This window comes from Maniola hyperantus, chromosome 16 (genome assembly GCF_902806685.2).
Source record: "Maniola hyperantus chromosome 16, iAphHyp1.2, whole genome shotgun sequence".
NCBI classification, from domain to species: Eukaryota; Metazoa; Arthropoda; class Insecta; order Lepidoptera; family Nymphalidae; genus Maniola; species Maniola hyperantus.
In genome coordinates, this window is record NC_048551.1 from 11022391 (window position 1) to 11049297 (window position 26907).

A 26907-nucleotide genomic window follows, 5' to 3' on the forward strand; every position below is an offset into this window, starting at 1 on the left:
GGGCGGGGCACATAGTTCGAAAAACCGATAGACGTTGGAGTCCCAAGGTGCTAGAAGGGTGACCTCGCACCGGAATGCGCAGAGTTGGAAGACCCCTTAGGTACAAGGTGGACAGACGATATCAAACGAGTCATGGGGAACTCTGGATTCAGGCGGCGCAAGACCATTTGTGTGGAAGTCCCTACAAGAGACCTATGTCCAACAGACGTCTATCAGTTGATAATGATGATGATGGCTAGAGAAATAATTGATATCTCATTTGAGCAAAATATAGACAATCCCTGATTTATTGACCGTTTTACAGTTTTACTCCAATACGAACAACTAGTAACTCGGTTCCGCCGCGTTTAATAAATGAATGTTGTTTTATTTACGTACTAACTCCATGTAAGCGTTGTTTGATGCTGCTTCATTTGAATTTTAAATTTACTTTAAGCTGCATTTCTTTTTTACAAAAAACTCGCCAACATTTTGTTTACTGTGTCCATAGTTAGGAGTTGAGCACTATTTTCGTGTTAATTTTGTTCAAATTGACAGCATAAAATTACATAATTTAGATTGAAATTAAATGCTCAGATCACGCCAAGATTATATTATTGTGTACTAGCTGGTTCCAGCGACTACTTTTTTCAAAATCCCGCGGGGACTCTTTGATTTTCTTAGATGTGTTAATCTATCTCCATTCCAAATTTCATCTAAATCCGTTCAGCCGTTTTTGCGTGATTGAGTAACAAACATCCAAACATCCACACCTTCACATTTATAATATTATTAGGATTAGGATTACACACACTCATAAGCTGTGATAGCCTAGTGGTTAGGACGTCCGCCTTCTAATCCGAGGTCGGGGGTTCAATCCCGATCCTCTGCAGACTCGGGATAAGGAGATATAACTGAAGGGTCAAACATCGTAAGCACTAGACTACTTTTTGTTCCCACTAGATTATAACATGGGGTTATTCAAGGGGCGGACCAACAAATTCCTAAAAGGCCGGCAACGCATCGGCGGCTCCGCTGGTGCTGCAAATATTCATGGGCGGCGGTAATCAATTAACATCAGGTGATCCGCCTGCTCGTTTGCTCGCTATATCTATTTAAAAAAAGCAGTGTCTAAAATTCAGATTTGTGTGATACTATCAAAGTAACCGTACAGCTACTAAATAATTTACTCGCCATTTCGGCACAGAAAAAATCGGCCGTTTATTCAACGTCGGCTGCGCTTTGCGGATCGGTTTACTCCAGCACAAACTACTAACTACTACCAGCTACTACTAGTTACTACTAGTCCAGTTACATTTTAATGGAACGGACGTTTGTTTGTACTAACTCCGTGCTAGCACTGTTTGGCGCCTCATCTGAAATTTAAATTTGACTTCCCGTAACGGCTCTAAAGGGATTCACGGATAGACTGGATGGACGTTCATTCGAGGACCCCATACATGATGCACGATCAAAAACTACACAAAATATTTTTTTCACAGACTGCCACTGGTATAAAAGGTCTTAATTCATTTATCACATTATACATTGCTTTTCCGAGCGTGCAATATTATATTACTAGCTAATGCCCGCGACTTCGTCCGCGTGGAATTAGGTTTTTTAAAAATCCCGTGGAACTCTTTGAATTTCCGGGATAAAAAGTGGCTTATGTCACTCCCCAGGTCTTTATCTATACCCATGCAAAAAACCACGTCAATCTGTAGCACCGTTGTGATGTGATTGAAGGACAAACCAACAAACAAACACACTTTCGCATTTATAATAAGGGTATTGATGGGTAGGTACTGATAAATAGCAATACTATTTTTTTTTATTATCTTTCTTATAATCCATACTAATATTATAAATGCGAAAGTGTGTCTGTCTGTCTGTCTGCTAGCTTTTCACGGCTCAACCGTTCAACCGATTTTGACGAAATTTGGTACAGAGGTAGCTTGCTACCCGGGGAAGGACATGGGCTACTTTTTATCCCGGAAAATTTAAGAGTTCCCACAGGAATTTTAAAAACCTAAATCCACGCGTACGAAGTCGCGGGCATCAGCTAGTATTTGTATAAGTTAACGTCAAACACAAATTAATTTCATTTTACCCTTATTGTAGGTACCCAAACAAAGATCACCTGAACACATCCTGAGCACGTGGGAAACGTGACTTGAACAAATTCGATCCCGAATATTAGGCCACTTGAAGTCTCAAGCGTTCCGTATAGGACGTGAACAAGTACCTACCTATTCTATGAAACCCATAAATTTCACCCTCAACTCCTAAGAGGATATAATGTAAATTCTAATATCCGTCTGGAATTGAAGCCTGGTAGTGCACACGAAATTCGTCTTTAATTACTGGAAATCCTGTCTGAAATTTGACTAAAGTTTGTAGGTGTACTTATGCTCTTGGCTATACCTTGTTATAAAACGCGACAGGGCGAAATGGCAATCGGGGAGGGAACGCCCTGCACACCCAAACAGCACCCGCGCTAACCCGGTGCGGACGAGCGCGGACGACGTGCGGGTGTACGGGGCGTCCCCTCGCCTCAAACCCCGATTGCCATCTCTCCCTGTCGCGAACTATAACTGTGTCGCCGAAAACCTAAAACTTATTAGATCGTATACCGAAGTAAAGCTTAGAACGTCTTAGTAAAGGGATTTTCAGTCTCTCATCATTGCCAAGTAAGTATACCAAGTGAACTAAATCATAACTAAAGTTATAAGGCTGGTCGCTCATACATCAGTTGCTAAGGCGTTGTTCTAGTACAACGCGAATGTGCGATGACCGCAAGTTCGCTAGAGTTTTACTCGTACGAACGCGCGATCAAACATACTGATCTTGAATAGGTGTCCTAATTAGCATTCACGCGATGATCGCGTATTCGCGTTCTATTAGACGCAAGCAAGCGATTGTCGAATCGCTTACTCGCGCGATAATCGCGTTGTATTAGGAATTATGACGACGCCTTAAGCGGAGACTAAATAACGGTGTCCTGCGTGAGCTACGAATACGACGCGACACGATGACGCGACGCGACACGACGACCGCAAGCACGGTATGCCGTTGAGTTGATCGCGTTCGTCGCGTTCGCAGCGTCGCGTTGCGTAGTATTCGTCGCTCACGCAGGACACCGCGTAACAACTACTGCGTTGCCCAAGCAATCAAGTGGTATTTACAACTAGATGATACCCGCGACTTCGTCTGCGTGGGTAAAGGTTTTTTAATCCCGCAGGAACTCTTTGATTTTCCGGGATAAACAGTAGCCTATATCCTTCCCCGCAATGCAAGCAATATCTGTACCAAATTTCATCAAAATCGGTTAAACGGATGCGCCGTAAAAAGCTAGCAGACAGACAGACGGACAGACAGACACACTTTCGCATTTATAATATTAGTATGGATGATACAATGTTAGGTATAACGTTTCACTGAGACAGCTCTGCAACTATAGTTGCTCAGGTGACAGTGGCCGATGTGCAGCTAGTCTTTTTACATTGTTTGGTCTAAAGTCTAGACTCTAGACTAGTTTTTTATTATTTCTCGACGATAGAGAAATACAGAACTTTTCTCTTTTGTGTGGAGGGACAAAAGATTAATGATCTCTGTTCTACAGCGAGTTTCCTCTGATATTCTTGGGAAATAAAATTAAAGACCTGCTCCATTATAATGATAAATTTTTCAAACGCAGAGAGTAAAAATAAATGCCTAGGTTTTACAGATTTCTATACTAATATTATAAAGAGGTAAAGTTTATAAATTTGTTTGTAGGAACTACTGAACCGATTCTGAAAATTCTTTCACCAGTAGAAAGCCATATTATTCCTGAGTAAAATAGGCTATACTTTTTTTAATTAGAGATCCCTACGAACATTGTAATAAGCTACCCGTGCGACCCTGGCTTAGCACGTGTAACTTATTACAATTTACGTAGGGTCACTAGTACTTTAAGTAAGTATAAAGGATGAAGAGAAATTTAAAACAACCAAACTGCTAAGCACAGATGAGGGAATAAGGTAATCTTACCTTAGTCGTGTTGTATGTATGTACAGAGTACAGACTAAGTAAATAACCAGAAAAAAGAAGTGTTTAAAAATGTCGGGCGTGCTTTTTGGACTGTTCTAATTCAACCACACTGAGACTCCGCTCACGCTGGCTCGCTTGCTCCGCTTTGTTCAGTTTTAATGAAATAAACATTGTTTTATTTGCTCAAAGTTTCCGGGAGCGTTGTTTGCCGACGCTACATCAAAAACCTGGCACTTACCTACCTCATTTTTGTGTTTGTTAATACTACTCGTGCACTCGTGCAAATAATTAAAAATTTAGCTGTTTGCTCTCTCTTAATTTATTTAAAAGAGCCTTGTGTGCAAGTTTTCGCGTAAAGATCGGTCAGTTTAGAGTTACCGTCTCACTACAAAAAACCGGCCAAGTGCGAGTCAGACTCGCGCACCGAGGCTTCCGTACTACAGTCGTGTACTTTTCGACATCTTGCACGATAATTAAATTTTTTTTGAACTAAGTATATTTTATAATAAGTAAGTAGGTAGGTATAGAGACTTTTGAAATGGGCCAGATTTAGTTTACTTAGTTTATTTTTCTGACTTTGATAATGTTCGTGGATTGAATTTCAAAGGGTGCGTTTAAATTTTCCAAGATTGATGATAAACGGAAAAAGGATGAGATTATTTCAAAGTAAAATGAGAAAACGCCGAAGTGATATTATCTAAAATCTACAAAGTTATGACAAAATCCAGTGAACTCCTTCCATATTTTATAGCGAGTATAAATATATAAATTACTTAGACGAAGTTATGGACTAAGAGAGAGGGCGTGCCAGACCTTCGTTATTTTATAAATGCTGAAAGTTTCTCTGCGCATTTTCCCAAACACAGGGAGGAACGATCAGCGACTGTGAAGTTTGGATCATGGTTGCTTTGGGAGATAACAGGTAATAAAGGTGTAAAAAAGTTTAATGGTGTTTGGCACGGGGTTGCCATGATACTAAGGGTGGAGTTCGCCGACTTTTAAAACGGCCGATTTAAGATAATCGGCCGTTTTAATGTTTTTTTTACTAGGTAGATACATTAAACATTAAAACGGCCGATTATCTTAAATCGGCCGTTTTAAAAGTCGGCGAACTCCACCCTAAGTGTCTGGCAATGCATGATGTGACTTCTAACACTATTTCAAAGAAAAAAAAATAGACTTTATACTTTGACGTAAGATTTTTTACACCTTTATTAGATACCTGTTATCTCCCCCAAGGCACTATGATGATGATAATATTATAAAATATCGGTTATAATTGAATTTTTTTTTTTAGTGAACAGCTTTTATTATTGTCATGTCTACTTACTTTAATTAAATATTTTAAATTAATGGGTAAGGATAAGATACAAAAATATACATACATCATGTTTAGATTAAATTACATCTAAGAAATCATGTAAAATTATATTTCACTTTTTTTTTGCTAGCCTTATCTAATTATACTATATAAATCATGACCGCGTGGAATGGTGCCAAGAATACTGGCTGCATTTCCGCGCTGGACAGCCAGGCTGATCCATTGCGCAAAAACTGAGCCAGCCCTTCTGTCACCAGATGAGGCTATTAATCGCGGTGAAATGTCTCGTAAATTTTTTTTAGCACTAAGACTACATGGCCCCTCGGTTATAATATTATATTCGAACATACTTAATTCAAATGAAATGTAACGACGTATATAAATTCCTACATAATTCTACAGCGTATTTTCGTTCTATTTCCTAGCGTTGATCATGCATCATAATATTGTCAATTCCCAAAATTTCAATTTCCTTTTATTGTACCTAACCAGTCTTCACATCGCTTTGGTACGTGGGGAACGTGACTTGAACAAAATTAGATCCCAAAAATCAGGCCACTTGAAGGCCCGAGCATTCCGGAACAAAAGCATAGGATATGACCTCTGAGCGAGGACCTTTGAGAAGTGTTCTCTAAAACAAATCAGTGTCGCCTTCCCCTCTAAAGGCTTTGAAACACATAACACGCGCCGTCAGCGTTTTCATCGCGGTTGCTATGAGTCTATTCAAAAAGAGAGCTGTCGCAGACGTGGCGAAAAGTGAACACGCGCTATTATATTGCCCGCTATACAAAAATGGATGGTTCGTTTTCCATACTAATTTATTTTTCATGTATGGGCATCTAGGGCATAATTTCCCACGACGCGCGACTCTAGAAGTTTTTTTAATTTATATTGTTTAAAGTATTACTATTTATATTTTTATTGAGGAATCAAAATTTTATAATCAAATTTGTTTTAAAGTCATTTTAGTATTTTACTTTCCACGTTTTCCTTAAAACTTACGTATCTATGATTATTATAAAACTACGTATTATCTGTGTATATAAAAAAAGGCCTGACTGACTGACTGACTTATATATCAACGCATAGCCTAAGCCGCTGGTCCTAGAGACATGGAATTTGGAGGGTGTGTTCTTTGTAAAGAGTAGGTATCCACTAAGAAATATTTTTTCAAAATCCCAACCGTAAGTGGGTTAAATGGGGATTTGAAATTCATGAAGTCCACGCAGACGAAGTCGTGAGCATAAGCTAGTTTTCTCATACAATAAACAAAGTCCTGACTCATTCAGTGACTCATCGACGCCCAGCTCTTGGACATAGAAAGCTGTAATATAATGTAGACAAGCAATAAGGCTAGAATTTACGAAATTCCCACGGTGGCGAAGTCGCGGATGGTCGCTAGTTTATTATGTACCTACTAATGTCAGAGCTAAGCTGAGGTCAGACACGGATAGCGCCCCTCCATTTTCCATGCTTGCACATAGAGATATGGCAGCAACTACACGAAACTGCTTCAATAGGAGTAAAGGAACTAAGTATTAGCTATTTTCACTACGCTTAGGACGAATTTTAGAAACACTTCCCTACGGATATCTCCGATAACCAGGTTATATGTACAGTACGCGGCTGAAAGTAATGTACATCGACATTAAGATGGAGATAACTCAAATTTGTACAGCACTGTCTCTGTCGTTGAGACCGACAAAACATCATTTAGGCATGAGTGACAAAGACAACGCTCTACACAGCCAACATGTCATTCTAAAGGCCGATGTATATTACTTTCGTCGCGTACTGTAAGTTGTTATCCGCTAGAACTTGAAGGAGGTGAAGGTGTTTACATCACGACATCTTCCTTTGTAGTGTGACGTGATGAATGCAATTCTTTGTCAGTCTCGTAAAGCTGTGTTTTGAAGTCGCGCATCGCTGCCGTCGCACTTTGTGTGTGTGCAAGTCTTTAGGACCTTTTCTTCTTAGCGTTTACCCGGTATGTGCTTATTCTGACCCAGATTTGTTACCCTACATCAGCTGGATAATGAGGTTACTTGCAAAGTAAGCTTGGAGGTATCTGATTTGATTTGTTATCAGCATTGAGGTCGAAACCACCCCATCTATAGAGCGTACTTTAACTTTGCTCAAACAAATTCAAAGTACGGTCTATACAAGGTGTATATGGGCTTAATAAAAACTGCCATACCATCCATCCAGGTTAGCCGGCTCCCACCTCAGACTGCATCGTCACTTACCATCAGGTGAGATTGCAGTCAATGACTAACTTGTATCTGAATAAAAAAAAACCAGAACGCTGGCAAAAACGAAGACAGGTGAAAGTCCTACTGCTGATTACTGATATGATAGCATAAAAAACCGCGAATAAATAAATAAATAAATAAATCCTATTATTATGTAAAAGTTTACGATATATTGCAAAATATAAAACATCTGACTGACGCCAGAGGTCACAGACGTTACGTTAGTAGGTCACTCGGAGTCAATGCCGCGTCGGAAGCGGGGCATTGACCCGAGTTTTGCACGCTACACATTGCGGGTTTGAAAATACTAAATCACTAAAACTACAGAATGAGGCAAATGGTTATTTTAGCGTTTAAACTATCGTGAGTGATTTCCATTATACATGTAAGGAGAAACCGGCTTTACTCACGCATTTAGGCGACATTAGCCCGACTAGTTTTGAACCCATTCGGGAGTCGCGTAAAAGGACCCCGGATGGGTTCGCAACTAGTCGGGCTGGCGTCGACTGAAAACGTGAGTAATGCCAGATTCTCTTATTTCAGCATACCCTTATTAAAATCTCATCATACATAAGTAATTAGGCAAGATTATTAAATCTAATGAAGCTGAAATTAAAACGTTCTAGACGATAACAATATTAAGTAAACTGTAATTATCTGAGAACGTCGCTGTAACTCCAAACCAAAGTAATTACCAGTGTCTGCACTAACTTGGAAGTTCTTGACTAGTTTTTCTCGCTGGGACATAGACTTTTCCTTTGTTCTGCGAAAAGAAAAGTTAATCCGGGACTTTTTCTGAAAGTATTTTTGCTTATTCCAGAAATATCGCGTTTCACTTATTTATTTAATATTACTCTGCGGTACAATTGTTTGTAATTGTACAACACAAAGAAAACCTTTTTTTTTTTCTATCGCTGGGATAAACTGAGAATGATGACGTAGCGAGTTTTATGACGTAGCCCCATTTAAAAAAACAGTAAGTTAGTCAGTCAGTCAACCATTAAAAGCTAATAAATAACTTACGATGTAGAATAAAATTATTATTTCTTAAACGAGCACTGGCGTCACATGAGTATAGGTAGATGGCGTACTAGACACTTCAATTAAAAAATTAAAGCTTAAAAGTTTAAAATTTATTAAACGCCAATTGCTGGTCATCTAGACATTTTCTATATTTTAGTGACAAAAATTATATATTAGTGGTTTAAAAAGTAGTTTTGTTTCTTCTCATTCCTTACAATATGTTGGGCAGATTTCTACTAGGGTTAATTTGAGAATAGTTGCGGAAAAAACTTAAAACGTTCTGGAAAAAAGTAGGTATACTTTGTTCCAGAACGGACACTTTTAATTAAAATGCCCGCTGAGCTGCTTTGCAATGAATGGTTGCATTTAATTGCATAATACTTTTTTAAATTCTTATCGCGGCGGCACACTCGCGTTGCAGTTCGCGGTAAATATTTTGTTTGTTTTTCGCCTTACTTGTTTGAGAGTTATTAAACTTAACGAAATGAATTATTCAGTAATTGCTAACTACATAATAATTAACGAACGCTTTCTCAGTAAATCATTATCATCATTATCAACCGATAGACATCCACTGCTGGGCGGAGGTCTCTTGTAGAGACTTCCACACGCCACGGTCTTGCGTTGCGTCGCCTTAATCCAGCGGCTCCCTGGGACCCGTTTGATGTCGTCCGTCCACCTGGTAGGGGGTCATCCAAAAAACGCGACAGAATTATGTCACTAAAATAAATAAGTCTCGTTTTAACTGATTACTTAAATCTGAGCAAAGTCAAAGTAGATACGCTCTATGGATCTCAGCTTTAAGCTTAGATCTATAGAGCGCATTTTGACTTTTGCTCAGACTTAAGACACAATTAAAACGAGACTTTATGCACTCACAAAATCTGATGCTTATAGCTGCTAAAAATTAAATATCGCTCGGGTGATAAAAGACTAAGAAGGTATCTTAAGACCAACACAAAATTACCACATACGTGACAATGTTGGTCCTACTTCGTTATCAGTTCTAGGAGATCCTAGAGAGAATGACGTAAAGTATCCTTCGCCGGTCATTTGACCTCACAAACCTACACCTTGCTAAAGGTTTGCAAATGCCATAATCTCATAATCGAGGTCAACTGGTACAGTAGGCTGCAATACTAAACACGTTTTTGTTTTAAGCTAATTTTTCGGTATTTCTTTCAAAGCTAAACTCTTGATGTAAAATCCTTTTTTTTAATTCTGTATCAAATCAAAATCAGTAGGAAAAGAATATTAGGTATATACGTACTTGTTTACCGATTAGAGTAGAAGATACGAGAAAACTCTCTTTAGTCGTAAAATATACACTAAGATTTTGCTATTCTCCTTGGCGCATTTCTTCGAAATTGGCTCAGGTCTAATTAAGGTTAGTTACCAAAAATTATATCAGGAAGCGTCACGAGGCTAAAGGTTTAATCCCGGGCACGCACCTCAACTATCTTCTTGTTGGAGTCCCTAATATGCTTTTTAAACAACGCGAAAATCTACATGTCATGTACAAATCTAGAGTTCTCCATAATTTGGACTATGGTAATTTTTTCCTGGAAACCCGTGTCAGGGAACCCGTGCTTAGCCCGTAATATAGGCCGGCGCGGCGTGGCGATGGGTCAAGATTAATACAGACAAAGATAAAGACTGCATAAAATCCTATTAGGGAAGATACCAGTCAGGCGTTTATTTGTGACCGAAAAAAATGCTATTAACCCTACCTAAATTACTACAACTGAACTTAACAACGGACTGCACAAACAAGTTTTTAATTAGGTTAAGCTAACAGCGAGTCAAGTTACGATATTAGGTTTGTTTGCAAGCCCTTTCCAACTTGATGGTTAGTTGCTAATTATATTGTGCTCAAGCTTTTCGCGCCTACAGCGTGACGAGGTGACGTCATTTGCATGTTAACCTAATGACGTGTCACGTGTGCCTCGATCAAAGCGTAAAGTTGAGTCTCGAATTGAATGCGAATTCAAGCTTGGAATTGAGATCGTTTTCAAATCGTGTGATTGCGGATTGCTAAATTTTACAGGCCTTCTAGGCAAGCGCGCTCCATCTTAGGCTGCATCATCACTTGCCACCTGATTACAGCCAAGCGATAGTCTATAAATTAATTTAAAAAAAACACGGGCAAAGGTTAAACTGACCGAATTTTAGCGCAGACTAGGCAACGCAGGTGCACAAGTTTGTGCTTAGATTTAAAAAAAACGTAAATAAATCCACACATGCGTTTACTTGTCCTGACTTTGCCGGAGAGAGATCAAGCGCCTGGACCACGGACCAACGGCTTTAAGTCCTTTCTAAAACACGGGGAAAATGTAATAGGTAATAATGTAACCTATCAACTATACAGTAAAACATAATTTCGTAGTTCTGATACTGCACTTTGTCAGCCGCAAAACCTCTATTTTTTGCGTATTGTATTCTGTGTTGAAAGTATTATTAGTCAGTCGTTTACCATCAGTAGGTACCCTTATTATAAATGCGAAAGTGTGTTTGTTTGTTGGTTTGTCCTTCAATCACGTCGCAACGTTGCAGCGGATTGACGTGATTGCATGGGTATGGATAAAGACGAGTGACATAGGCTACTTTTTATCCCTTAAAATCAAAGAGTTCCCACGGGATTTTTAAAAAACCTAATTCCACGCGGACGAAGTCGCGGGCATCAGCTAGTTTGGTAATATTTCATCATCATCATCATGATCTCAACCCATTCCCAGTACTGACGACTACATACATACAGGACTCTCAAAAACTAGTGATTACGAAGCAGAAACAGAAGTGGGATAAAACTTAATGTAGATACAAAACTTTGCCTCGGATGTCGTTGAATAGTCAAACATAACTTTGGGACTGCCGGTTGTAACTGCTGCACTAGTTGGAGTACTAAAACACACTCGCGAACAAGCTGTAAGTTAAACCGTATACGGAATACCGCGTTTGACAAATTGGCTTTCGTGGGCTAACACTTTGCAAGGAATACGAATAGATGTGTTCTTCCTTACCTAATAGCTTACTTAATTAATTGTCAACAAATCTACTTACGAAGCGGGCTACCTTAGAATGAGTATGGCCGTTTTATGGGCTCCCTATCTCCAGAAAAAAATCCTTATCGGATTACTTCGTTGTCTGCCGTTTTAGCAAGGTGTAAAAATAAGTTACGCAGTGCTATAAAATATTAATAACTAGATGATACCCGCGACTTCGTTCGCGTGGATTTAGGTTTCTGAAAATCCTGTGGCAACTCTTCAATTTTCCGGGATAAAAAGTAGCCTATGTCCTTCCCCGGGATGCAAACTATCTCTGTACCAAATTTCGTTAAAATCAGTTTAACGGTTGAGCCGTGAAAAGCTAGCAGACAGACAGACAGACTGACAGACAGACACACTTTCGCATTTATAATATTAGTATGGATTAATCATACTGTATACAATTTCGAAGGTAAATATGCAAAAGCTCTGCAAAGTAAGTAGATACTAGGTACCTATCTACTTATTGCACGGTGCACCTGAGAATTGAAACTAATTTTATGAGCATCGGTGCGGAATAAACTTTAGTCCAAACTTTTTCAACAAACCCGCAACCGTGCGGCTATAACCGTGCTCATAAAAAAATCTTAGGCTAGCTTTTAACCTTAGAGATTTTAGTGACAAAAATTATATATTAGTGGTTTAAAAAGTAGTTTTGCTTCTTTTCATTCCTTACAATATGTTGGGCAGATTTCTACTAGGGTTAATTTGAGAATAGTTGCGGAAAAAACTTAAAACGTTCTGGAAAAAAGTAGGTATACTTTGTTCCAGAACGGACACTTTTAATTAAAATGCCCGCTGAGCTGCGGTGCAATGAATGGTTGCAAATTTCGTTAAAATCAGTTTAACGGTTGAGCCGTGAAAAGCTAGCAGACAGACAGACAGACTGACAGACAGACACACTTTCGCATTTATAATATTAGTATGGATTAATCATACTGTATACAATTTCGAAGGTAAATATGCAAAAGCTCTGCAAAGTAAGTAGATACTAGGTACCTATCTACTTATTGCACGGTGCACCTGAGAATTGAAACTAATTTTATGAGCATCGGTGCGGAATAAACTTTAGTCCAAACTTTTTCAACAAACCCGCAACCGTGCGGCTATAACCGTGCTCATAAAAAAATCTTAGGCTAGCTTTTAACCTCTATTTATTTTTGTGACATAGATTAGATTACATAGGTACGACTCTATAGAAGTTACATATTAATTACTATATTATTAAACTAGAGAATGTCCACGACTTCGTCCGCGTGGATTTAGGTTTTTTTTAAATCCCCTGGGGACTTTGATTTTCCGGAATAAAAAGTAGCCTATGTAAATTTAAAACAGAAATACCTACAGCAGGAAATTTTGTTTTAAAACGAAGTAAAAAAAGTATGTAGTAGGTAGGTAAATCCAATTAAGTAAAATATTCCTACCTAATAATTCAAAATATAGTACTAGTAGTAGTAGGTACTTATTTTTAGTATTACGAATATTATTGTAAAAAAAAATTACTTACCTACCTATTAGATACTTAAATAATAAATAATTTCATCCCTATTTCATTAATTTCGTGTAGGGTAATCTCAGTAAAGTAATTAAGAATTACTTAAGTAATTAATGTTATAGTCGAAGGTGTGCATATATTATCGATTCTTTAGGGAAAATCATTTTCAGCAGAACAATCGACACGTATTATTTAATTGCAAGTCAAATTTAAAGCTCAGAGATTCATTGTAAAACTTTAAACAAAACAACAGTAGATAACGCCATGATTGGCAGGATATGTAACTGATTACCTAACTTTTAAGACCCCATGTAAATAATATACATGTACCTACCATATCTGAGCAAAATAAATAAATGATTATGATTATGATTATTATTATGAACATTAATATTTTTTATAACTTATTTAAAGTTGTATTATTAATTTATAATAAATTATTTCTTACCTGTAAAAAATACAGAAACTCGATTGAAAGCTCGAAACACCTTTTCTCACTACACTCTAAAATCTTTGTTACAATATTTAAGCATCATCAATTTTTCAAATCAGTTTATAATATTTCATTCATAACACAGCAATGTGTCGCGATTTTTGGGCACTTTTTCAGTCAAACTTTAGCTTCGCGGACAACCACACAGCTGACAGTCGGCTTTTTCAAATGTGTGAATTTTTTTACCCGGCAACGCGCCTGCGTCTTTACCATGAGCTCTATTCAGTCTAAATTTCCCGCCGTAGAGTCTGGCGTCTACGTTTCCCGCCAATTTGTATTGCTACCCGACCAAAGATAGAGACCACTTAACATTTTCCATCAATCGTCTAATTCCTTCCATTGATAAAATTAATAATGTGCAAATAATTTTATAAAACAGATTATCAATATATTTTATTGCTTTTATCTATTTATTGAAATATCTAACTATTTGAATGATAATGAAAAGGACATTCATTTTGTTTATAATAATTTAGTAACACCATCTATCGTAAAACTTTAGCACTTCGGAACCATAGAAGGGAACCACACTGGAAGCTGTGTGTAGATGGCGCTGGGGAGAGCAGAGTGGTTCAGGTACCTACCCTAAATTATGGTAAATTCATGTAGGTGTATAGAAAGTAATAATTCTTAAGAATTAGTACCTACTTAAAATTTCATTGCGTAAAACCCTTGTAAAATCAAGGTAAAATCCATGACAAAGAAAAGAATATGGGCATAACAGGCATACGAACACGACTATGTTGTTTGCTGCTAGCTGCAAGCGTCTGATGTACCATTAGATTTTTAAGCTGTACTGGTCCATAGACCGACTTCCGGTTTTAGAATCAGAATACATAGGTACAGTGCGACCGTTTAGAGCAATTAAATATTTTAAAATGTTTTTTTAAGAGCAATGAGCAATCAACCTTAAGTTAAAATTAATGTCGCACTGACATTAATTTGCCATGCCACAGAATACATTTACTCCAAGGAGTGTAAAACATGCTGTCAAACACTGACCACTGTCAAAGACAAAAGTATATTGTTAATTGTTGATTGTTGATATCTGTGATTGATTTAGAAGGGTTTTAGCTATTTACTAATTATTTTAGCAGTGAAAAATTAAAAATCTTTGATTGCATTCGCAAATCGCAATGTTGCGACCACTGTCTTTATATTTTGGCCAAAGATTTTCAGTACACAAACAAACTGTCAGAAACAAAGTGGTCCGACCCGCCTCGATCCTGAAACAACCGGAAAAAATTAAGCTTTACAATAAAGAGAACAAGGAACTGTTCGGACCTTTGCTGGAGACTAATAAACAAAAAAAAAGTCGTTTGCGAAAGGAAGGTTAGTCAAATTCCACACCTGATACTTGATAGTTGATACCCAAGTATGATGATAGTTGATACTTGATAGTAACCTTGCATTTGCTGCCACCACTGCCACTTTCATTTTAATCAACATATCGCATTACAATATTCCTGTTTGCACTCAATATTGCCCCATTAGCATACTTTATCATATTATTGTAATACGTAACAACTAGACGTTCTAATATTTACGAAAACGAATTGCGTAGTTCTATTACAATTACTTATCTCCCAAGTAGGTGCGTCGTTATTTAAAACAACAAAGTAAATATTTCAATCATATGACACCCGGCGCCGTGTGATGCGTACGTTTAAAGCAGTTATAAAATTATCTGTCCACAGCTAAAAATAGATCGCATCAAAACAACTCGGCTGCGAGTGAAAATACGCAAAAGTTTGACGTTGCGAACGGAAATGTTGTAAGAAATCTCATAACTTGCTCTATCCATGCGAAAATTGCTGTTGTTACCAGTTTCAAAGGTGTACAAGACAGTATGTGGCAGAAAACAAGGACTTGTTCAAACTTTGTTGGTGTTATCTTCAACGGTACACCAGCAAGAGGCTTGAAGACATTAGCTGTTCATAATTCTGCTCGGAGCTCCCCTGCACAGCCTGGGTATGCAAGTGAAGACAAGATCCTCCAAATAAAACAGTATCAGAATGATTTCACTCTGCAGTTTCCATCTGTGACATTGATATTGAATAAAACAATGTCGGAAGAAACAAGGAAGGCATTGGATAAGTGGAAGCAGGATAGGATAGCTGAAATGGGAGAGGAGGAATTCAATAAATATTATGAAGGTATGTAAAGTGTGTAAAGCGTTAGAAGACCCCCCCACTAGGTGGATGGACGACATCAGACGAGTCGCAGGGAGCCGTTGGATACAGCCGCGGCACAAGACCGTGGCGTGTGGAAGTCCCTACAAGAGACCTATGTCCAGCAGTGGATGTCTATTGGTTGATGATAATGATGATGATGATGATGATGTAAAGTGTACCTTTACCTTGGGTATCCATATACTTTGGGTTTCCTTAAATGATGAACTCCATGAATGGTAGGAATTTAGTTAACAACATTTTCCTGTTAATTTGATCACAGGAAAATCATTCTCATATTATAAATACGAAAGTGTTGTTGTTTGTTGGTTTGTTTATCATTCATGCTACAATGAATAAACAGATCCTGACATTTTTGCATCCTCTAAAAACACAGTTCCCATGATATTAAAAAAAATCGAAATTCATGTGAACAAAGTTGCTTACTTGTTGTTGTTGTAGTTATTTCAAAATGAACCCACCCATGTTATTTGAGCCTTTAATCTCTTTAAAAATGAATTCTAGCCTCATAAACTAACACTATACATAAAAAAATTACTTCATTTTATTACTACAGTCCAAGACCCTATTTTCACAAAAAGTACAGAGATAGCTTGCATCCCAGAGATGGATATAAGTTACTTTTTGTCCTAAAAATCAAACTTCTTACAGGACTTTATAAAAAAACCTAAATCCATGTAGAATAAAATTGCAAGCAACATCTAGTACTACATAGTAAAATATTGTTCATTGAAAATATAGTAAGCTAAAAATAATACTTTGGGTTATTAGGTCATGTATTTTAAGCTCCATAATGAGTTTACACAAAGGGCACTGCCCTACTGGTTATTTGGCAATGTTACTTTGTATTAAAATATACTAGCTAACACCTGTTAATTTCTTTGTATTTTTGTTAAAAACGGTGATAAAATAAAATAAAATAAATAAAATAAAAATCTTTTTTATTCGTATAAACTTTTACAAGTACTTACGAATAGTCGCATGCATCTACCACTGGTTCGGAATGCCTTTCCTACCGAGAAGAACCAGCAAGAAACTCGGCGGTTGCTCTTTTCAAATATTTGATATAGGTACCTACAAGATTATGCCATGTATAAAATAGTATTTGCAGTCTTGTGCGTTGCTGGAACGAGCTGCAGGTCAAATCCATATAATAGCCTAATGATTAAGGTTTCTACCTCTTAATTGGTTAGTCTGTGGTTTGCAACTTTTCAGAGTTCAGTATGTGCATTTTAGAGCCTCAATAGTTCAACCTGTAAAGGAGTGGACTGAAAACCGAAAGGTCGACGGTTCAAATCCTTCCCGTTGCACTATTGTCGTACCTACACAAGCCTGACGCTTAGTTGGAGAGGAAAGGGGATTAGTCATTTAACATGGCACTAAAAAAACTGTTAAATATTTTAGCAAACTATTGTGAGTGATTTCCATTATAAATATAGAAGAGACCGGCTTTACTCACATATTTTGAAAATTGGCTGAAATTTGGCATGTAGATAGGCTATTATGGAGTAGCCACCCAGTAAGAAAAGATTTTGAAAATTCAAACAATAAGGGGGTTTAATAGGGGTTTGAAATTTGAGTAGGCCACACCCACAGATATGTCCAGATTTGCAACTAACGTGGCCCCTCTCGCTCAAGCAGATTTTCTTACTTGTGAAATGTCATTCCTTCTATACTTCACGTTGTTTGTCAAATACTCACGTACAAATACATTTTGACAAACAAAAAAAAGTGGCTCCGGTGAAAAGGACAAAGTTCTAACAAGAGCTTAAATGCATTTAGCTATCTCGCTCTAACAGTAAGTGTCACAATAGGGCTACTTCTAACAGTCCTTATTCTGAGGCCACGCCACAGTTATAAGCTAGTTTATGATAAATGTTTTTTTACATTATGATGATGAAGCTTGATGCTTACACTAGCGGCACGCTATGATGGCCGGTTTGACACATTACAATAGTGATGTGGAATGTCAATTTATTCTCGAACAAAAAACAATTAAGTTTTGTTTTTGTACCTGATTAAATAGGTTTAATAAAACAAAAATGTATATGTTTATTTAATTTATTTGAACGAACTGAATATTTGAACGAAAATGAATATACATACTTTATATGCACACAAGAAACATATGAATACAAAAGATACCGAAAAAGGTGCCACAAAAGGCCATAATTAATCAGATTCGTCCATACTACTATTTTCACTGTCGTCACTGCTATCATCACATACATTAATAATTATATGTTCGTTTTCTATAATATTATCTATTTTCACATCTCTTTCATAATCTTCCCTTATTAATTTAACAGTTCTATTCACAACCTTTTCCCAGTCTCCTTTAGTCACATGTTCACAAGCTTCTTCTAATAATTTTAGCATTTTTTTTGTGGTAAATGGGGGTTCTGTATTGTGTCTTGCAGCATATCCCTTAATTTGAGCCCACACCAACTCAATCGCATTATACTCACAATGGTAAGGCGGTAACCGTATAACTCTGTGCCCATGTTCTAATGCTATTTCGTCAATGACGTATCGGATCTTGGTTGGTTTGTTTTCTTTTAAAAGACGTACTAATTCCGCTTTTAACATATTCATGTTTGCATCTACGCCATTTTTACGAAGCCATGCGACGATATCAGCTTTCTTTTGGGATTGGGCAGGTGGCTTGTCAATTTGCATCGAGTGGTATGGGGCGTTGTCCATAATTATAATAGATGGTTCAGGGAGGCTACACAACATTGAGGTAAACCATTCAGTAAACTTTTCTCCATTCATGTCTTCATGATAGTCTCCAGTGGTTTTTGACGCAAAAGCCATGAGAGAACCTTCGACAAACCCGTTGATGGTTCCGGCGTGACAAATTATAAGTCGCGATCCTTTTCCTACAGGAACTTTGGAAGTAGATGCTGCTGTGTCATCGTTCCAAGAACGGCCTACAGTATGGTTAGCATTAAGCCATGTTTCATCCAAGAACACAACATTTTGCCAATTTTTGATTTCTTTCACTTGCCGTAAAAAAGTATACCTTGCCATCGCTATATCAAATCTTTCCATCAATATTTTGCGTTTGTTACATTTTTTGTATCGAAATCCAATGGTCTTCAAAATCTTCGTTAAAGAACTTTCCCCACCGAAGAATAATCCAGCTTCCTTCAGTGAATGCACCAACTTTTTTCTTGTTGGATACTCCTTCTGTAAATAGTAGCCGTAAACATGTCTTCGGATAGCATCGGCATCAAAGCTATCGATGCCTACGACTGGTTTTGCTCGTTTTCTCTTTTTTGGTGTGTGAAGTTTATTTTCTTCTGTGCCAGTCTCGCCATATTTTTTTTTAGTTATCCGTCTAACAGTTCGTTGTCCAATATTAAGCGCATCAGCTACGCGTTCAACCACTGACGTTATAGGTAAAATTGGCCCTCCATTTTGAGCTTCACGATCGAAATAGTTACGAAGGCGTATTAGGAACTCACGTGTCTGACTATTTAGAACAGTTCTCTGCGTACGTTCGGTCATATCGACGAAATCCACAACAAAGGGCTTGAACAGAGTCCAAATTAACGAGCAAGGGTCAACAGTAATGCAGTATCAATATTTGAAATCCAAAGCCAGGTCAAAACTATATCACAATCGCATTGCACTGACAGTTTATACTTTTCGAAGCAACGTCAATTCGAAACTGCTTTGTTTTGCATTGAGCATTGACGCGAGTTTGCCGGAGGTAGTAGTTGTGCTAGCCAGCGATCCTATGTGACGATCGTATTAGATTCCATTTTTAAAAATTTATTGATATTTTTTTGCGATTTCAGAGGTTTGTCCACATAGTGAAAATTGTTCATATTCACAAGTACATTCACCCCTTAAATGGTGCAAACTGATTTTTCTACACTTGTATACATTTAAGAAATCAATTTAATAAATAAATTTTGAGTCCTAAACCTAAAACTACATTCGATAAAATTTATGAATCTCTGCACATCACTATCGTCAATAAAGTAATACAATTATTTCCTTCAAAGTCGTTATCAATTAATACGGAACTTCATGAGCGGACAAACGTCAAACCGGCCATCATAGCGTGCCGCTAGTTTAGTTGGAGAGGAAAGGGGAATATTAGTCATTTAGCATGGCTAATATACTTTAAAAAAAAAAGTCATTTGAAACTGTTATCATAAATCATTTTAATCTTTTTTCAGCACAATTAGCAGTCGGCACAAAGTTCCACAATACCCTCAAGAACTATTTCACTCAACCTCAAAACCAACTCCGCATAGAGAAAGAGGTGGAGGGAGTCTGGGTGTCAGTGTCTGAAGTTCTGAAAAGGATATCTACACCGAAGGCCATAGAATCCAATGTAGTGCATCCTGTGTTGAAGTACAGGGGAATATTTGATGCTATTGCTGATTATGAGTAAGTATTTGATGCTATTGCTGATTATGAGGAAGTACATATCCCCCATATTTGATGCTGAATAATTTTAAATATATGTAAAAAATTGCGGACTTGCAGAAATTGAACCCGCGTCTCCTGCGATCGCGCCCGATGCTCTGACCACTAAGCTACGAGCGTAGGGCGCGATCCCAGGAGACGCGGGTTCGATTCCTGCCGGTCCGCAATTTTTGATATGTATTTAAAATTATTTAGAAATTTCCTTGCGTGGAAAACCCTGCCCCCCTGCCAGGTCATTAGCCATAGCCAACAGTATCCCCAAAGAGAAATTGTTAGCCATGTTACTGGTGTACACCGGGCCGAACACTGCTCTTCCCCTCGGACGCATCCAAGAGGGAACAACAGCACACAGGCACACTGCCATTAGCTGCATTAGGCCATGCTCATTATGGGGTGCCAGCCACCTGGCTGGCCCCCCATGTTGAGCATGGCCTGCTTTAACCTTCTAATTTACAAAATTTTCAGAGACAAGCCAACCTTAATTGAATGGAAGAAATCCGACAAACCACGCAAAGCTATATCAGCAACATACGACAACCCTGTCCAGTTGGCCGCCTACTTCGGAGCGGTGTGCAATGACCTTAACTACAAACACCTCAATGTGCGCGATGCCTTACTCGTCATAGCTTACACTGACGGCACGAAAGCAGATGTGTTCCATCTAACCACGGATAAATTGAGGGTACATTGGGCACAATGGTTGATTCGACTTGAGGAGTACATGATAAAATATGGCAATGATTCTGAGAAGATGCTCAAAGGTGGCAAAAGGAGGTTTGAGGAGAATTTCGGAAATCTCTAAATGATGCAGGTAATATTTTTTTATTTCTATTTTATTTTAGATGTATTATTCTTTTCTTATTTTCAAACTCTTCTATTATAATACTGTAGGTACACAACAGTTTTTATCTAAAAATATAAGATGTATCATTAATTTTTTAGTCTTTTTACATCGCTTCATATTCAAAATTCAAAGAGTTCTGACAGATACTCGTATTTAAGATTTTATGGCAAATTTTCCAAAAAAACAAAACTGCGATTTCTGAAAAATGCTTGTTTTTGAGATATAGTATATTTTCCTCACACGGCAGTAGTAATATTAACCTTCAAAGATAATAATAAACAAAGTGCATTGTTTCAGAGAGTAATCAATCATCTATTGAAGCTATCTTGAGAAATAAATCAAGATATTTCACTGGCGGGAGTCTCATCGGACTAAGACAATCATATACAGGACAATGACATTAGGGTCGGCCCAGACTATGTAACATGCCATTTTGATGAATTTTTATGTTTTAATACTACGATTAATTTGGCTTTTTTTATTTGGCGATATTTCAACTCAATCGCACGGGACGTGGTCACGACGGGACGGTCCCGTGCAATTGGGTTTAAATATCGACATATAAATACGCCAAATTAATCGTATTATGGACCCGTTATCTACATTAAAATATGTCGTTAAGCCACGAAATAAGCTTAAAATCATAAGTTTCTATAATATGTTGTAGTGTGGAAGTTATATGAAATGTTTTTGCTCATTGTTTCTGATATGAACCGCTAAGGTGTGGAATGCCCTTCCGGCGTCCGTGTTTCCTACCAAGTATAACTTGAAAACCTTCGAGGCAAGACTGAATTGACATCTTCTACATAAGCACGCTCCAACCTTAGCTCTCATCATTGCTCTGTTTCTCAGACCGTATAATTGTCGTCAAGCGCAAGCCTGTCTCACAATAAAAATAAAAAAGTAATATTACTGTTATAGGATGTAGGTAGATGTAAAAGGAAAGGTGCGCGGTTGCAGCCGCGCGATGCATGAGTCAGTGGAAATATAGCTAGTAATGGAGTAACTGCGTTTCTTTGAAACTACCCAAAAAACCTATAAATAACAGTGGCGACGAATAATTAAAACGCGAGCAAGCATGGATAAAGTGTCAGTGGGTTTATTGACAGTGTTTAATCACGAAACACAGGAATGGGAGTTGTACAAAGGACGCATAGAACAATGGTTTCTCGCAAATGAAATCGACGATGTCGCGGACAAGTCAGGCGCAAAGCGGCGGGCGATTTTGCTGAGTAGTTGTGCGGAACCTACCTATAAACTCATTAGGGATTTAGCATTACCTAATGAGGTTTCCTCTCTGTCTTACGCCCAAGTTGTATCGTTGCTGGATGGACATTTCAAAGCAAAGAAATGTGGGTTTGCGGAACGTTATAAATTCCATAGTGCCTGTCAAGGCAATAGTGAGTCCTTGAGCGAGTGGGCCGCCCGAGTACGAGGATTAGCAAAGGATTGCAGTTTTCCGGCCGTCGTTCTGAATGAGATGCTGCGCGACAGGTTCGTCCTCGGTATGGCGAATGGCAAAGTTCGGGAACGACTCTTCGAGAAGTCCCTCGAGGGACTAACAATAGAAAAAGCGTTGCAATGGGCGGAAAGTGTATATTGGGCTAGCGAGGGAGCACGGCAAGTAGCCACGACAGCGCCGCCATCTCAAGACCTAGCATTATCACCATTCGTCGAGGTACACGCAGTAGCGGCCGGGCAACCAGGGTTGTCCCAAGGAAGACAAGTGAATAGTGCTAAGAAAGGAAGTGCGTCTCGTACAGTGCCAGCTAATAAAAAAAAGTGTTGCGTGTGTAATGTTTTCGGTCATGATAGCCAAATCTGTAGATATAAGTCGTTTACTTGTAGGCTATGCGGGGTCAAAGGTCATATACAGCGCGCCTGTGTCGCCAAGAAAGGACAGGACAACCAGCATTTCCTACAGTTTCATTCGGATGAGCAGGTCGATGGCGATGATGGTAAGCGACTCATATTTAATCTTCGTAGCTATCACGGACAACCGATGCGGGAAACGATTGTGGTGGATAGTGTATCTTTGTGTTTTGAATTAGATACAGGATCAGCTGTAACGGCTATTTCAGATTCTACATATTATAAGTATTTTTCTAAACATAAATTATTGGAAAACAATAGAATTCTGCAAAGTTACAATGGCAGCATTATTCGGACAATAGGAATGTTACCTTTAAAGTTTGAATACAGAAATAAAACGGAAATGTTAGATGTTTATGTGGTAAAAGGAGGCGGGCCACCCCTGCTAGGCCGTGATTTCATTACTAAATTCAATCTAGAAATATGCCCAATAAATAGTTACACAGCAAAAGAAGACTGTGTTGACGCCCTAATTAATAAATACCCAAGGCTTTTTTCTGATTCATTAGGGTGTTGCAAAGACATTGAAGTGACGTTGAATTTGAAACCAGACTCTAAACCTATTTTTTTTAAAGCCAGGTCGGTACCTTTTGCCCTACGTAATAAACTAGAAGCAGAATTGAATAGATTAATGTCTTTAGGAGTCATTGAGCCGGTACAGTTTTCTGAGTATGCAAGCCCAATAGTTCCGGTTTTAAAAAGTAATGGAAGCATAAGGGTGTGTGCAGATTACTCAGCGACGCTTAACAAACAACTTTTAATTGAAAAATATCCACTCCCTCGTATTGAGGAATTATTTTCTAAACTCCATGGCGGGGTAAAATTTTCAAAACTAGACTTATCTAATGCATATAATCAACTAAGGTTAAAAGAAGATTCACAATTATTGACATGCATAAATACACATAAGGGTTTATTTAAATACACGAGATTAGTGTTTGGGTTGTCAAGTGCGCCGGCTATATTTCAAAGAACATTAGAGTTAATTTTAACAGGGATAGATGGAGTGCTTCAGTTCTTAGATGATATTTTAATAACAGGGAAAAATGATCAAGAACATTTAGAGAGGTTAAACCAGGTTTTTAAAAGACTACAAAATGCTGGACTTGTATTACAAAAAGATAAATGTACTTTTTTCCAAGAGTCGGTATCTTATTTAGGATATACTATCGACAAAAACGGGTTACATAAGTCACCAGACAAAGTGAAGGCTATTCTTAAGGCTAATGTTCCCACAAATGTTACCGAACTTAAGTCGTTTTTGGGTTTAGTAAACTATTATAGGGGTTTTATCAAAAATGCTTCTAGTATTTTATGTCCTTTACATTCCTTATTAAAAAAAAATATTAATTGGAAATGGGAACAGGAACATTCGGAGGCTTTTGAATTAATCAAGAAACAGTTAGCTTCTGAAAATACTTTAGCACATTTTAATCCTGACGCGAAAATAATTTTGACAGTGGACGCGTCACCTTACGGTCTCGGTGCAGTGTTATCACAGATAGAAGTCGATGGCGAGGAGCGGCCCGTCTCGTATGTATCTAGGTCATTAAGTGCAGCAGAAAAACAGTATAGTCAAATACAAAAAGAAGCTACGGCAATTATATTCGGGGTGCGGCGGTTCCACCAATATCTATATGGCAGAGCAGAGCCATTTATATTGAGAACCGATCATAAGCCATTATTATCTATTTTTCGACCAGGCCGTGGTATACCTGAAATTACAGCAAACCGTTTACAAAGGTACGCGTTGTTCCTAGCAGCGTATAACTACTGTATTGAATACGTTAGTAGTGCAAATAACTCGGCCGATTACCTTAGCCGCGCCACGATCCGCGATGAGTCAGAATTAGTACCAAAAAAATTTAATAATCAATGTAAACAGATTAGAAGTGAAAGTAGCACAATCGATAATAGCTCCTATTCTTATTACATTTGGGACGCAAATTCAATGCCAGCGATCTTTAAAGATGTTCAACAAAGTACGAAGTCGGATAAAATATTAATGCAAGTTACTAGTTATCTCTTGAACGGTTGGCCAAACAAGGTGATGGATAATAAACTAAAGCCGTATTTTAATTGTCGTTATGAATTGTCGTTTGAAAACGGGTGCGTAATGAGAGGGGCGAAACTCGTAATACCCGAAGCTATGCAAGGCGCAGTGCTTAAGGAGTTGCATACGGGCCACATGGGTGTAGCTAAAATGAAGGCCTCGGCAAGAATGCGATTTTGGTGGCCTAAGATGTCCGCGAGTTTAGAAGCTGCAGTAGGTGCATGTGCAGTGTGCGCGCAGCTTCGTGCCGCCCCGCCGCGCGCCCCGCTCACTCCATGGCCGTATCCGCCGGAACCCTGGTTCCGGGTACATGTGGATTTTTTAGGCCCTTTTAATAATAAGGTATATTTAGTAGTGGTTGACGCTTATTCTAAATGGGTGGAAGTTTTTGATGTGAGTAACGGGTACAATTCTAGAGTAGTAATTGAAAAGTTAAGCGAAATTATGTCAAGATTTGGATTATTTCATACAATCTGCAGCGATAACGGCAGTTCTTTTACGTCATCAGAATTTAAAAACTTCTGTAGTTACAATGGTATTTCTCATTTAACTTCGCCTACCTATCACCCTTCAAGCAATGGACAGGCAGAAAGTTTTGTTAAGATCGTTAAAAAAGCTTTAAAGAGCATAGTTTTATCAGGGACGTCAAAAAGAGATATAAATAATAAGTTAAATGAGTTTTTGTTCCACTATCGCAATTCTACACATTCCACCACAAATCGGTCACCTGCTGAGATGTTATTTGGTAAAAATTTACGTTGTAGATTAGATTTGCTAAATCCTCCGGTGCGATCATCATCGTCATCCGACCGGGAAATAGCAAAAACGGTAAAAAGGAATCAGTGTTCACAGATTAAAAACTATCGGGGAAAAAGGAACATAGACTTTAAGGAAGGGGAAGTTGTTTTGGTGAAGATCTACAATAAACAACAAAATTGGGCCAAAGGAACTGTGCTGAAAAAAATTGGTCAATCGTTATACTTAATAAGTCTAATGGACAGTAACGTTCCAATAAAAAGACACAAAAACCAAATTTGCAAATTTGAGGGGGAAAGTGTGATGGAAGGACACCAAGAACCCGAACGACATGATGAGGTCGCCAGTACGGGCACTGTAGACTTGGAGGTTCGCACACGTTGCCCCAGCGGCGGCACATCGGCGGAACGGATTGACCAGGCCACGGAGCCGGTTCCTATGCCATCGGGTTCCCCGCTACCTTCAGCCCAGGCTATACCGGATACGAGCAATCGAATTCGTCGGACTTTAAGACCTCGTAAACACATTAATTATAGGAAATATTTTTAGTTAAGTACCTACCTATGTCTTTTAGTGGATAAGGTTCTTTATTTGTGAAAATAATGTCGGAGGGATGTTATAGGATGTAGGTAGATGTAAAAGGAAAGGTGCGCGGTTGCAGCCGCGCGATGCATGAGTCAGTGGAAATATAGCTAGTAATGGAGTAACTGCGTTTCTTTGAAACTACCCAAAAAACCTATAAATAACAATTACAACAAAAGTTTTATAACATGTTACATAATCTGGACTCAATTTTAGCCTGGTTTTCTTCTCACGTTCATCGCGGCGCTAAGGCTACATATCCACTGGTGCGGAGATGAGTAGAGTGGAGCGGAGCTGTGCAAAAAAAAAAAAATAACCTATAGAATTGCATGAAACTTCCGTTCCGATTAAGTGGAGAAGGATTTGCAGACTAGTTTAAAAAAGTCATACATTTTAACGCGGAGAGAGGAAGCGGAGCGGGCAAACAATTATTGCCCGCCGCCATTAGCTCAAATGACTCGTTGCGTGCTCGAAACCAAGCTCCGTGTACGGAAAAACACACACAACACACGAATATTACAAA

At 38.3% G+C, this 26907-nt stretch overlaps 3 protein-coding genes across 3 annotated transcripts in view; 2 read left to right on the plus strand and 1 right to left on the minus strand.

Moving 5' to 3' along the window:
• LOC117989650 (connectin-like) overlaps positions 1–13900 on the minus strand; it is a 73587-nt gene extending 59687 nt beyond the window's left edge. Inside the window, exon 1 of the mRNA XM_034977041.2 lies at positions 13595–13900. The gene's annotated coding sequence lies outside the window, so the exon portion shown is untranslated. The remainder of the gene's footprint in view (positions 1–13594) is intronic.
• A 768-nt stretch (positions 13901–14668) lies between these two features.
• On the plus strand, positions 14669–22034 carry LOC117989652 (mitochondrial genome maintenance exonuclease 1-like). The gene is made up of 5 exons (XM_034977044.2): positions 14669–14971; positions 15337–15795; positions 20025–20238; positions 20743–21088; positions 21419–22034. Exons 1-4 carry the CDS (start codon positions 14776–14778, stop codon positions 21077–21079), a joined length of 1206 nt encoding a protein of 401 aa, XP_034832935.1. The 5' UTR covers positions 14669–14775; the 3' UTR covers positions 21080–21088; positions 21419–22034.
• A 72-nt stretch (positions 22035–22106) lies between these two features.
• Positions 22107–26500, plus strand: LOC138403410 (uncharacterized). Its single transcript, XM_069503878.1, has 2 exons — positions 22107–23079; positions 25811–26500. Exons 1-2 carry the CDS (start codon positions 22200–22202, stop codon positions 25813–25815), a joined length of 885 nt encoding a protein of 294 aa, XP_069359979.1. The 5' UTR covers positions 22107–22199; the 3' UTR covers positions 25816–26500.
• The last annotated feature ends 407 nt before the right edge of the window (positions 26501–26907 follow it).

What these genes read in the sequence shown, in the direction of transcription:
- LOC117989652 (XM_034977044.2), top strand. Translation starts at nt 14,776, where the DNA reads ATGTTGCGACCACTGTCTTTATATTTTGGCCAAAGATTTTCAGTACAC. An exon ending in AAGTCGTTTGCGAAAGGAAG is followed by an intron (nt 14,972 to 15,336) that starts GTTAGTCAAATT and finishes ATCTGTCCACAG; the next exon opens with CTAAAAATAGATCGCATCAA. An exon ending in ATTCAATAAATATTATGAAG is followed by an intron (nt 15,796 to 20,024) that starts GTATGTAAAGTG and finishes ATCTTTTTTCAG; the next exon opens with CACAATTAGCAGTCGGCACA.
- LOC138403410 (XM_069503878.1), top strand. Translation starts at nt 22,200, where the DNA reads ATGGATAAAGTGTCAGTGGGTTTATTGACAGTGTTTAATCACGAAACA.